Here is a 13,140-nt window from a genome sequence, read left to right as displayed (position 1 = left end):
CTGGGCGGCATCATTGATTCATTGGCATTGGTTAAAAAACCATGAACCACTGGGCGGAAAACAGAGCAACAAATCTCACTTGTAACTGTACTTAGGTTTCACTCTGCTTAAAAAAATAAAAATAAAATAAAAGCAGAGGTAAACAAGCCACAAAAATGGCGGTTATCAGAACCACAACCAACATGATTCTCAAGCAAGTCTTCCTCAATCATCGACTAATACCACCATTGTCTGTGACTAGAACATTAAGTAATTTACACTGGGCGAGCCTTGAAGTACCAAATCGCCAAATCAGCTTCTGCCGGATTAAATGTGCGGCTTCCGATGATAAGAAGGTATCCGCTCGGTTGTCTCAGGTTCATCAGTTACTGCAAGAAGCGGAGGAGCGAGCCAGCGCCGTTGGAAACGAGCCGACTCCAAAAATCACACGCGGTATTTAAAAATACTTGGCTTTATTTCTTGCCCATTAGAAGGAAATGTGGAGAAGGAATTGAATCCCGATATTTGCAGTCTGGTTTTTGACTGCAATGAAAAAAATGAAGAAAAGAAAGGAAAATATATGATATCTAACTCAATTAATCTAAATATCAAGTTGATTTTTTTCCCCTAACCAAGTAGAACTTAAGATGACCTTAATCCAGCAATCTAAATCTTAATTATTGTTGAAAATAACTGGATGAAATTTATCAGCTACAGTGGCTAGAAATTGTTATAAAAGTTATTATGGGATTTTTTCCCTTTCTTTTTGCTGTTTTTGACTTTACGGGCTCTATAAATCCTTGTGTTACCCGGTGCTTTAGATGCAGCAATGTGAGAACTGGTTATTGTGCCATGCTAATAATCGATCCTGCTTTTGGCTTTGCCGAAGATTAAGCCATGCAAAATTGTCATGAGAGGTCGTTGCAGCAGAATTTCATTGCCTGACTAAAGATTTAGTTTGAAAAGTGTCTCTGGAACTTATAAAGAGCATACGTACGGTTTGGTTGATTAGCATGCATACATAGTATTTGCTTACTGGACAACCCTGTATCTAAGTGCTTACCAGCCAGACTATTGATCATCCATTAATCTTGGATGAGAGTCTGGCATTCTTGGATCCCACATTGGCTTGATGCTGATTCTGTCGCTTTTCATAGGCCTGCTTTGTGTTAGAGCAGGTTCTGTTTTCTTCTCACAACTGAAAAATGGAAACATAGAGTAAGAGGGTCAACTACTATCCCCTTCTTGGGTTGTTAAATATTCTTGTTGGCTTATTTTGTTCATGGTTGTCAGCTGTTTTTTGGGAATTTATTTTGAAAATTACACATGCCCGGTATAACCTGTCCTATGATTAAGAAACTGCTTAGCCCATTCTTTATTATAAATTCTTGTTCTTTGGGCTACAAGTAATTTTTGGTTCAATCTATGTCTTTGCAGGGCATGTTACTGTGAGTTTTGCAAGAAGCGGTGGGCCTGGCGGTCAGAATGTAAACAAAGGTCTATTCTCTTCCTTCTGATGTCCTATGATCCCTAATCCTGGGTGTCTTATGATCCCTAATCCTATGGTTTCGTAACTGTATTTACAGTTAACACCAAGGTGGACATGCGCTTCAATGTCAAAAAAGCATATTGGCTAAGTGACAGGATCAGAGAGAGGATCATGCAAATGGTATGTCACTAACTCAACAAAGTCTAGTTCCACTTTTGTGGTCAGACAGTAGCAAGATAGTGTTCTTGATCTGAGGATCGGTAGTGGTACATAAGACCACATTAATACACCCCCCCTCTCATGGCAGATGTGGGAGGAATTAAAATTAGATATATCCTTTCTTTTGGAAACTGAACTGTGTCTTCTATTATATCAACAAGAGAAGGGATTAAATCATCAATGCTTGTCCTTGTTGTCTTGGTCCGATGGTTTTCCTAGACTGAAATAACTGAAAAATAGAGAAAGAAAGAAGAAGAAAGGATGGACAGAAGAAGAAATGAAATAAGAGGAAAAAGATATGAAAGTGAGAGAAGTGCTGTCTAACACTGCTAGACCCACACCATACACACACATATAGAGTATGTAAGCAATTACAAAAACACCCTATCAATATTCCCGCTCAAGATAGTGCATAAATGTTTGTGATGCTTATGTTGCAGGAAATTGAGTGAAATACCCTACTATTAAGATCTTTAGTAAAAATATCAGCTAATTGATTTTCAGAATTTACAAAAGATATACAAATTATCCCATCATTTATTTTTTTTCTTGATAAAGTGTCTATCAATTTCAATATTTTTTGTTCTATCATGTTGAACTGTAAAACTGGACCCCCCCCCCCCCAAAGTTCACAAACTTCATGTGTCATAGCCCGATATTCAGCTTCTGTATTAGACCTTAGACCTTACCACCACTATTTGTTTCTTGCTTCTCCATGAAATTAGATTACCACTAATAAAAGTGTATGTAGATCTTCTATCATCTAGAGATCCAACCTAGTCAGCATTTGAAGACTTTCAGTTTCTTTTCGGGAGCTGACTTCAAATATCTAAGAATGCGATAAACAACATTTAGATGAAATAGTGATGATCATGCATAAATTGACTAACCACATTGACTGAATAGGCCATGTTTGGACCAATATAAGAGAGATGAATCCTCCCAACTAATCTTTAATATCTCCTTTTGTCCACTAACTCACCTACACAACCTTTGTGGTGACGGTTGGTTTTCATAGGAGAATCATTAAGTCTGCATCCCAACATTTTGGTCTCTGCAAGTAAATCAAGGATGTATTTTCTTTGAGAAATGAAGATGCTTTTATTTGATCGAGCAACCTCAATACCTAATAAGCATTTTAATTTGCCCAAATCCTTGATCTCAAACCTTTAGGCAAGATAATTCTTTAATAAGGTGGTTTCTTTATAATCATTTCTTATCACTACAATATCTTCGATATTACCTTGTTTGTACCTAAAATTGACAACAACTTTGCTAAATTTATTAAACCATGTTCGTTAATGTTGTTTCAGCTCATGCTAGGCTTTCTTCAATTTACAAACTTTTCCCTATCCTTTTGCAAGTGAAACCAAGTGTATCTCCATGCAAACTTCTTCTTCCAAATCTTAATGTAAAAATGCATTTTTTACGTCTAACTGTTGTAAATCCCATCCCAAATTTACAACACAAGATAAAAGAACCTATATAAAGTTTATTTTTGCTATCAGAGCAAATGTTTCTTGATAATCAATGTCAAAGGTTTGAGTGAAGCATTTTACCACTAGTCTTGCTTTAAACCTTTTAATAGCTCCATCAGGTTTTTGTTTAACAACAAAGACCCACTTTCATCCCATTATTTTCTTCCCAGCACGAAGAGTGGTAAGCTTCCATGTGTCATTCTTTACCAACACATTTATTTCCTCCATCATAGCAAATTTCCAATTTGCATCATTTAAAGCTTCTTTCCAATCACGTGGAACTAATATAGAAGATACAAAGGCTCTATACAAAAGAGATAAAGAGTCATAAGAAATAAAATTAAATATAGGTTACATTGTACAATTTCAAACTCCTTTCCTAAGAGTTATAGGAAGATCATTAGCATCCAAACTAGGAACATGGGACTCAAGAATAGGGATAACATACCAGAACAAGAAGATTATGACATTGAATCAAAGGTTGGCTCTTGGCTTGTAGAGTACACAAAATAGCTTTATCTATTGGCTTCGTCTGAGAGCAAGTCAAGATCTTCTTCTCCCCATCTTTTGATCTATTATATATATTTTTTCTCCTTCCTTACTAGTAGTCCCCACCTTTCTCCTCATCCATAGAGTTATCTTTTTCTTTCTCCCACCACTTCCATCTTCTGAATCAAGTTTAGAAGTCCATAAAAGAGATAAGGACAAAGTCAGATCTTCCTTCATACCACTTATATTACTCCCCCCTTGAACAGATGACTTAGTGAAATAGGTCTCACTTTCATTTAAATATCACATTCATACTAGCAAATGTTTTTCTACTAGGAGGATGATAACATTTGTAACTTTTTTGAGTGGCAGAGTACCTCATAAATACACATTTTAGACTCCAGGATCAAAATTTTCAATTGTTTGTCAATGATCTCGAATAAAACATACACAACCAAACACTTTAGGAGGAACTATAAAGGAGCAAACTCCTTGTAGAAGTTCTACAGGTGATTTAAAATCCAGAACTCTCAAGGGTATTCAGTTGATAAGGCAATGCTACTGTAAGGACTAAATCATCCCAATAGGATTTTGGAACATTCATCGTAAACATAAGAGATCTTGCAACTTCTAGAAGATGTCAATTCTTCTGTTTAGCTACACCATTCTGATTTGGTGTATTTACACAACTTGTTTGGTGAACAATACCATGGTCAGCAAAATAACTTTGAAAGGTTTTATCTATATATTTTGTACCATAATCACTTCTTAAAACTTGTACTTTAGTATTGAATTGTGTGCACACTATCTTATAATTTTTTTGGAAACATGAGTACTCCACCCAATTTTTTTTTTATTATGGATCAAGTAAACCCAAGTGGTGAGACTGTAACAATAAATGAAGTTGACAAACCATGGAAAATCAAACGAGAAAACAATTTAACTAGGACCCCAAACATTAGAATGAATAGTTACAAAAGATGCAATGCTTCTCTTATTAATAAGTGAATAAGTAGCACGTGTGTGCTTTGCAAATTCACATGCATCACATAATAAGTTTTTCATATTACACTGTTTGGACAGAGTTGAAAAAAATGCTATTTAAGGCTTCAAAAGAAGGATGCCCTAAATGATTATGCCACTAGTATAGAGAAAGAAGAAGCAGAAATGATGAAGAGAAGAAAAGAGAAAAGAGACAATAAAAGAAGAGAAGTGTTGTGTGTTTAACACTGCTAGACCCACACCGCACGCACACACATATATAGAGTATGTAAGCAATTATAAAAATACCCTAACAATAGTCATGCAGTCTTTTCTCAATCTGCTTTTCTCTCTGTGAACAGGAAAAGAATCGCATTAACAAGGATGGTGAGATTGTGATATCTTCAACAAAGACTAGAACACAGACGTTAGTTTCTGCTCCTTTTTTTCTATTCTGCTACCCCTTTTGCCTATTTGCTGCTGAACAATTGCTTTGATTCTTTCCTCAGGGGTAACATTGACGATGCTTTAGAAAAACTACAGGTACCAAAGATTATGTGATAGTTCATTGCTTTCTATTATACACACAATTCTTGAGATAGTAGACCAAACGGTGTCTGGCACATAAATGAAATGAGCTTGCCTTCTGTTTCTTCAATTCTGAACTCATTTGCAGATGACCTATGCTATATAACTATGTCAAATGCTGTTAAAATTTCCTTGCTTGAGGGTTCATTACATTGTCTACTATATTTCTTAGTTGTTTCTGTTTTGCTGAGCTAACAGGCAGTCATTGATGCGGCTTCTTATGTTCCACCACCTCCTTCGGAAGAGCAAAAGAAGAAGATTGCCAAGCTGTAAGTGTTACTGACCATCTGTATTTTCCAATTGCATCTCCTTTTGCGCCGTGCCTACTTTCCTTGTTTATTTTAGAACCCCTGTAGTTTCCAAGAAATATCTGGATTTCCCTATGCTTCTCTCGTTATCTAATCTGAGTCAGCATGATTAGATTGTGAAGGTTTCAGGATTGACTCTTGCTAAAATTTCCATGTTTAACAGGGCTTCTATCGGGGAGCAGAAGCGACTGAGAAGTAAGAAAGCCCTTTCAGACAAGAAGGCTTTTAGAAGAAGTCAGGACAGTTGGGACTAGATTGTTATTAGTAAACCTATCAATCTTGGAGCAATTTGTGAATTGAAGTCCAGCCAGAGTTTAGTATTATCAATTTTTTGAGTGGTTACATGAATTGTTTTTTCTCCTTGTAAACATGTTCCATTTAGGAAATATGTAAAGCATCGACTGTTCAGTTTCATGATGCAAATCCAGTTGACAAGTAAAGATGGATCAAATTACACCCCAGAAGTCCTCCAGAAATAGAGGCTGCCGGAAAGTATTTGATGCTGCGTATGACCAGTCATTGAAGGCTATTGATTGAATAGATAGTGAACTTTTTACAGCTTAAGATCTAACTTTTGTCGAAGTTGCACCACCATAAGTGTGGATCAACTTGTCCATATCGCTTCTAGATATTTCACAACGCGCAATTAAGTTCTCATAGCACGGTTACTGCCTGGGAAGAAAAAAAGCTAAGCAAATTTATTTCCCCACTCTTTATACTACGTTCTTTCAGAAAGCTCGTAAGCATGTGCCTGCCTGTTTGGCCTCAAAATTCTTGCGATTCAAAACGACAGTTGATTTGGCTATCTGGAAGTTCCCGTATATTTTTCATCAGAAAATCCCTGTACTGTTTAGCGGTGGGGTTATAAAGGAAGAGGGTGAAAAGAAACAACAAAACAATATTAAAAAAATAATACACCATCTAAATTCTCGTTCCCTCTCTCACTCTCTTTTAAAGTTTTTTCTGTACAAGTCATTGTCTGCTAAAGAAGAGGAAAGAGGCGAGAAAAGGCGAAATTTCTATTCATAAAACTGAAGAACATCAAAGTCATGTCCATGGGAGATCACTTTCGGATGACATACTCCTCCCCTGATTGTCTATCGACATGCTTGATCCATCGGCTTTCACCCTTGCCTGAATTACTAGAACTTCCCCCACTGGTGGCTACGTGTGCAATATCCAGACCCTTCCCTACAGGAAGAAATACAGAACGCACAAGTCGTCGCGATCCATCATCAACAACACTTCTCCATCTAAAACTTGACTCGTTCCTTGAACTAGCATTCTTGCACACCAAAACTGCACCCCGGCTGCTCAGCTTTGCCACCCTCAATACTCCAGCGAAATCCCTTTGCCGTGAATCCACCACCATAAAATCTATGCCTACCAGCCCCTCCATAACCTCTTCTGCCTCCCCAATAATAATTTCTGGGGATATCCCAGCCTCTCCCACGGCTTCCTCATATTGCGATCTTGATAGTTCATCAGGCACAATACAAACGTGTCTTCCATCCGTGTGGCGGCTAGCTATGGCTAGACCAATACTCGTGGCAAGAATTCCACCTTGTGACCATGTTTCTAGTATAAGTTTGGCGTTCCATCCTGCAGCCATGGCTGAAATAAGCTCAGCGACACTGGATTCTTGATGAACCTCACACTGCAAACAAATTAATTATAACTCACGAATATTTTAATCAAATCATGAACAAGCAGAATATATGGATAGCAATAAACTGTGTAAAATAATAAAGAAAAGTTTGTTTTCATACAGATTTGACAGTATCGATGTAGGCCTTGGAGGCTGTTTCAGGTGACCAGACTAGCTTCATTTCGTATTCTTTGTTCAAGTTGTGTTTTGCTTTGTAGTTGACAATACAAGAAGTTGATGTCTAGGGTTGGCTTTTTATTTGAGACAGGAAGGGTTCTACGAAGTAAGTTTTTTATTTGACCGAGTAGGTTTTTTATTTGACCGTTGACATTAAGATGATGTTTTGCGACGAGGCTCAATTGTTTTTTAGATAATTTTTTTAAAAAATTATTCTATATATTTTTAATTTTTTTTTGAAGAGCTCTTTTCATCGTAATAATAAATACACACTAAACCATGCAAATCTAACCTGTGATGGATTGGGATTGGAATTGGAATTGGAATTGAAAGTCGAATAATTTTTTTGATAATAAATAAATAAATATATGAGTTTTAAATATTTTTTTAATATAAAAAAATATACATATGCATTTAATTAAATATATTGAGAAACATATGTGTCAATAAATATAAAAAACAAAATGTTAACGTGTTTATTCAACTTGTCTCGTTGAGTAACTTTTTTTCTAACCCAAAAGAATTAATGTGTAGGTGTTATTAACGCGTTTTTAATCTGACATCGAGTGAAAAAAATAAACATGAATAAAAAAGTCAATATTTACATATAATAAAATATAATAAAAATCATATACATTAATAAAAACATTTAAGATCTCAAGCTACTTTTTAATATAATAAAAAAATAAAATAATGTTATAATAAAATAACATTTTCTTAGTCGTTGTATAACAATTTTTTTAAAAAAAATATAAAGAAAAAAAATTAAAAAATTTACAAAAGAATAAAGATAAGAAAAAAAAATATAAATAGATCAAGTGTAGAGTAATAAATATTTAAAATAAAAAAAATAAAAAAAAATATTTTTTTTAAAAAAATAGTAAAGAAAGAAAAATGTAAAACTAAAAAATATTTCGAAATGTACATTATACCCCACCTTTTTTTACTCAGAAGTAACACGGTTAGTATATTTTAGTTGGCTATCAATATCATCAAGAAATGCTATTATCTTCTCCCTTTTCCTCGAGAATACAATTACTTGTGTTTGGTGATCTTGTTAGATAAAGATCGTCTCGTCTCGTGTGTATCTACAACGTTACGCGCAAAAGACATTAATTCAACAGCTGGTAGCCATTGGATTATCTAGGTTACATTTTCTTAATTTTAGCACCTGAATTCATATCATTGGATACTTAATTTGAGTTTATTTCTCCACCTCCATATCAATAAGATTTCTTTTTCAACCATGGGATTTCGTTGTCGCCATTCTTTCTCTGCATGTGATCCTAGTTTTCTGCTTGAGATTGAAATTAATCATGCAAGAATGGGTTTTTTTTTTACACCGTGCAACCTCTTCGTGATTCCGAACTTTACCATCATAATTCATATGGTCATGCTATCCTGCCCACAGAAACTGAATTCACATGCATCAGATGACTCTTCCAAGTCTCAAACAGTGCAGTGATCTACTGTCCGGTGATGCAATGATCTAGAACTCTAGTGCGTCGGCAAATTGATGTTGTATGCTATTACCAGACGAAATATTGGTCAACTGTGTTACTGTGTACATTACTTGGCTGATGCGGAGCATCAATGTGGATATAGACTTACAACAGGAGATCAGCTGTCATCGTTATATTTTCTTTTCGCACGAGGTCAATTCCAGACCCATGAAAGCTCAACTATAACTCATGGTCAATGGATCGATAAATCAAGCTTGGACGAATGACACGAATTCGGAAACGTTTCTTTCGACCTGAAAAGGAGATATACGTACGGCTACTGGAGATGGATACTTACTTGTTTCTCTGTCAGTTTCTGGCGGGGGAGGAGAGGAGAGGAGAGGAGAGGGGGTTATCATTTATTGAGGACAAGAGAGAAGAAGTGAGGCCGAAGACGGCTGGAAGTCGAAAAGGAGGTGTGTTCTTGGGTCACCGTGCCCGTGTAAACTGTAAACTAATCCCAAAGACTACGATTTCTAAAAGTCAAAACAAATTTCTTTTACTAGTATTAGCCGCCAATGATGCTGACCTCGACATTTCTTGAATCCTAACGCTGGTTGGTCGGTTCGGTTGCCACGTCATATATGACCCATTCTCGTTGAACTGATTTGGTCCTTTGGACACTGGTAACTCGTACATAATTTCTTCTTAGCCGCTCTTTGTTTTGCTAGAAAAGTTTGCCTCAACAATGATTTTAATAATGTACTTGACTCGTTAGATGTATAATACGTCATGATTCTAAACTAATAATATTAAATAAAATAAAAATTTTATTTTATTATAATATAATAATTAATTAATTTATATTTAAAAATCAATTATATCATTTAGTAGCACATCATAATCCTTCAAATATTTAAAAAATTATAAGTAGTTTGATGTAATCTTTTAATAAATAGTTTTGCGAAGTAATTATTATCTATTCATCATGAATGTTTTAATTTATATATTATAGTATAAAGTATGTTTACTCTATCAAATCATGCTTATTCTCAACATCTAAATGATTGATTTCTTAAATAAACTTTAGAACTCTTTTTAAATCATATTTTACCTTACACAAGAACATCACAATCAATACTATTTAAGAACCGGTGAAACACTTTTTTAATTCATCTAAAGTGATGAATCCTTTCTTAATCACTCAAATATTTTCATATAACTCGTGTTATAACCAATGTTTGCTTGTTCATTACCCTTATTAGGGCAATACGCAGTCAAGATCAAAACATGATATTTTCCATATAATATAACTTAGTGATTTTAAATTTAAGAGTTACTTACATAACTATCACGAGTGTCTTTTTATAGATACAAGTGATTTGTCTATATAGAATTTTCATTCGGGTTAATTCAGTATACATGTCAACTGATAAGTATATTTATAAGAAAAATTATTTTTTTTATAAAAAAATATATTTATTAGTCTCAAAAATTCAAATTAACACCAATCTTAATAGAGTATTAAAAAATCCGTGTGCGTGCAGCTCCTGGAACTAAAAATAAAATAAAATGCATAGAGATATGCCTGAGACAATAATGGACAAACTTAGATGAGTTGAGATTGGGTAAGGGAGAGGCCATCCGGTACTAGTCAAACGGCTAGAATTTTCTTTTAAAAAAATATTGGTTTTTATGCACCATCAGTCTTGAATTTACTTGTATATATCTAATTATATATAATATGTTTCTAAAAATAACAATGATTTCTAATTAATACGAGTTTCTTTTAGATTTTTCCATTTAAACTAACTAATTTTGACATATGAATTGCACATGTAAAACATTTTAATCAAACTATTCACAAGAAAATTATGTTAGAATAGATCATTTTTAACGTTTTGGTATATTTTTCTTTACGAAGGAAATATTGAATTAGTTAACCTTTTCACTCAGTTTCATTTATTAAACGTTTGTATGTTTTTGTCTTTACCAAGTAAATAATTAATTTCTTGACCTTTTGGAGTTAAATGGGTTTTATTTGTTAAGATTTTAAAAATATTTTCAATAAATAATTATTTCTTACTCGATAAATATCTTAAAAAATGTGCTGTGAATGTGTATATCCTCAAAGGGTAATTTTTCCAAAAGAAAAGAAAAAAAGCCTAAGTGAAAATTCATTAGTTTTGATGGAATTTTAGTAGAATATCTATTGAAAAGTATGCTTATATTTAAAGAGCATTGGCTGTAATTAAACATGTAAGAATATTATATAACCTTAAAATATAAGAATATAAGAAGTTAACTCTCCTAATTTATCAGTATATATATTCAATACATAATTAAACTCTAGTCTTCGATGTATTAATAATTAATCTTGAAATATACTTTTCAAATAAATGGAATATATATACTCTCCTAAATATGTATATGTAAAGGGTTCTAAATTCAACTCGTATCAAGAGTTGAGAGATTGAGGGATTCTTTGTTTTATTAATTTTTAGGTCGAAGCCCAAGAACAGACAATCTTTACTTTCCCTGCTTCTGGGCACAGTCTACTCTGATTCTTGTCACTATCAACCCTTATCATCTTTGGTTTTTCTCCTTCTATCAGAGAGAATTGTTGTTTCAGAAAAAGATCCTACTGAGCAAGGCAAAACAAATACCAATGCATGCCTAATGTAGCATCAACTGCTTGATTAGTAGAATCATATTATCTATAATGTACAGTACGGATGATAAATATGGAATAACGAAAGTCGAAAAGGATTTTGTAAAAAAAAATAATATGAAAGTCGGTCGCTCGTAACAGTTCAACCAGTTAAAGCACAATGAAAACAATGCATATCCCTGTAGTTTTCCACCTCTCCTAGAAGGATGGTAAATGCAAGTCATCTGTTGTCAAAATCTGAAAGCAACTCCCTCTAACAACGTCGTTTTGAGATGAAAATCCCACCATGCTTGAAGCCGCCAGACCAAGCTTAATAAACCATCGTGCTATCTCATATTTCATCAAAATCAAAAAGACATTTCCAGCTCTGACTTTCTCCAAGTAAAACAACTGTTTATTAAGCACGAACAAAATGGAAGAAATATTGCTGATGTAGTCGTATGATCAGACTCTCCTCACTTTCATGACTTTTGCTACGTCAAGTTGCATGCAAGATACTTTCACTCTTACTTCTCAGATTTGACGGGCATGAAGTTGACGTCCAACAATAACTTGGTTAAATTAGGTTAACCCACTTCTATATATAATCTTTTCACTCTTTCTTATAGAGTGAAATTAAACGTCCTAAACTTGATATTGGATATAACTCATGGAAGAGATTACTCGTGTTTTGACGTGCGATGGCAATCCAATCTTCCATGTGTATCCCTTCTTGCGGCTTCCTTGCGAGGGAATCAAAGAAGAAACAACTGCTCAGCTCAAGTCCATTGAAAAGTAATGGAGGAGCTCAATATTAGAAGCCAAAACCACCATGCATAGGGTTTTCATGTGTTGGTAGCTGATGCGCATGCGAATCAGTGAAATGGGTGACTAGCCTATAGCCAATATGCTAAAGACCAGATAAAAAAAAACATGTTCAGAACAAAATATCAGGCCGATATTATAAGTTATGTATGGTGATGATGTTACTCCGATTTGAATAATAAAATATCGGTTTGTTATGGATTTAATTACCAAGGAAATAAGAGAAATTAATGAATGTCAAGGATGGCTGTGCCCGCTTCCTACCTTCCATGGGTCAAGACCCAGTTTGTTTAAACACCAGTATCTTACGTAATTGATTTAAATCGCTCGAGAAGAAATGCCATGTGACCACCTCAATTAATTAATTATTTGGGTTTTCCTACTAAATAATAATTATGGTAATAACAACAACATAGACCAATAATATTAATATATTAAAAAGATTTAAAAATATAAAAAAAATTAAAACAAAAAAAATTAATTTCTTTTTTTAAAATATTATTTTAAAATATTTTTAAATAAAAAACACTTTAAAAACTTATTACTACAGCAATCTAATACTCTAATAAATAATTAAAAGCTGGAAGTAAACTACAGTTTAACAAAGATGTTAACTAGTATTGGGTTGGGTCCGTTATGATATCTGGCCTTATTACAAGATCTGTTTGCAGACTAGTCCAAGACTTTCACCAGTGTTTGCCAGTCAATTGACCTCAGCCTAATTTGCATTTGTTTGGTTTTGAGTTTTCAATCTATTTTTTATTAAAATTAATTTTTTTTATTATTATATTTTTTATGAATTAATATTAAAAATAAATTTTAAAAAAATATTATTTTAATATATTTTCAAATAAAAAATATTTTAAA

The 13,140-nt window shown here is 33.8% G+C and overlaps 2 protein-coding genes across 2 annotated transcripts; one reads left to right on the top strand and one right to left on the bottom strand.

Annotated features, from left to right (window-relative positions):
* The first annotated feature begins 65 nt into the window (after window positions 1–65).
* Window positions 66–6,089, top strand: LOC133697690 (uncharacterized). The gene is made up of 7 exons (XM_062120420.1): window positions 66–432; window positions 1,417–1,476; window positions 1,566–1,648; window positions 4,998–5,062; window positions 5,145–5,178; window positions 5,422–5,492; window positions 5,695–6,089. The coding sequence occupies exons 1-7, from the start codon at window positions 156–158 to the stop codon at window positions 5,783–5,785; spliced, it is 681 nt and encodes a 226-aa protein (XP_061976404.1). The 5' UTR covers window positions 66–155; the 3' UTR covers window positions 5,786–6,089.
* Window positions 6,090–6,409: 320 nt separating this feature from the next.
* LOC133697696 (uncharacterized) lies at window positions 6,410–7,391 on the bottom strand. The gene is made up of 2 exons (XM_062120433.1): window positions 7,301–7,391; window positions 6,410–7,188 (listed from the first exon to the last, which is right to left on the bottom strand). The coding sequence occupies exons 1-2, from the start codon at window positions 7,358–7,360 to the stop codon at window positions 6,595–6,597; spliced, it is 654 nt and encodes a 217-aa protein (XP_061976417.1). The 5' UTR covers window positions 7,361–7,391; the 3' UTR covers window positions 6,410–6,594.
* Between the last annotated feature and the right edge of the window lie 5,749 nt (window positions 7,392–13,140).

The sequence above is a fragment of the Populus nigra genome, chromosome 1 (assembly GCF_951802175.1).
Source record: "Populus nigra chromosome 1, ddPopNigr1.1, whole genome shotgun sequence".
Classification (NCBI taxonomy): Eukaryota; Viridiplantae; Streptophyta; class Magnoliopsida; order Malpighiales; family Salicaceae; genus Populus; species Populus nigra.
This window is presented reverse-complemented; position numbering and strand designations above follow the sequence as displayed.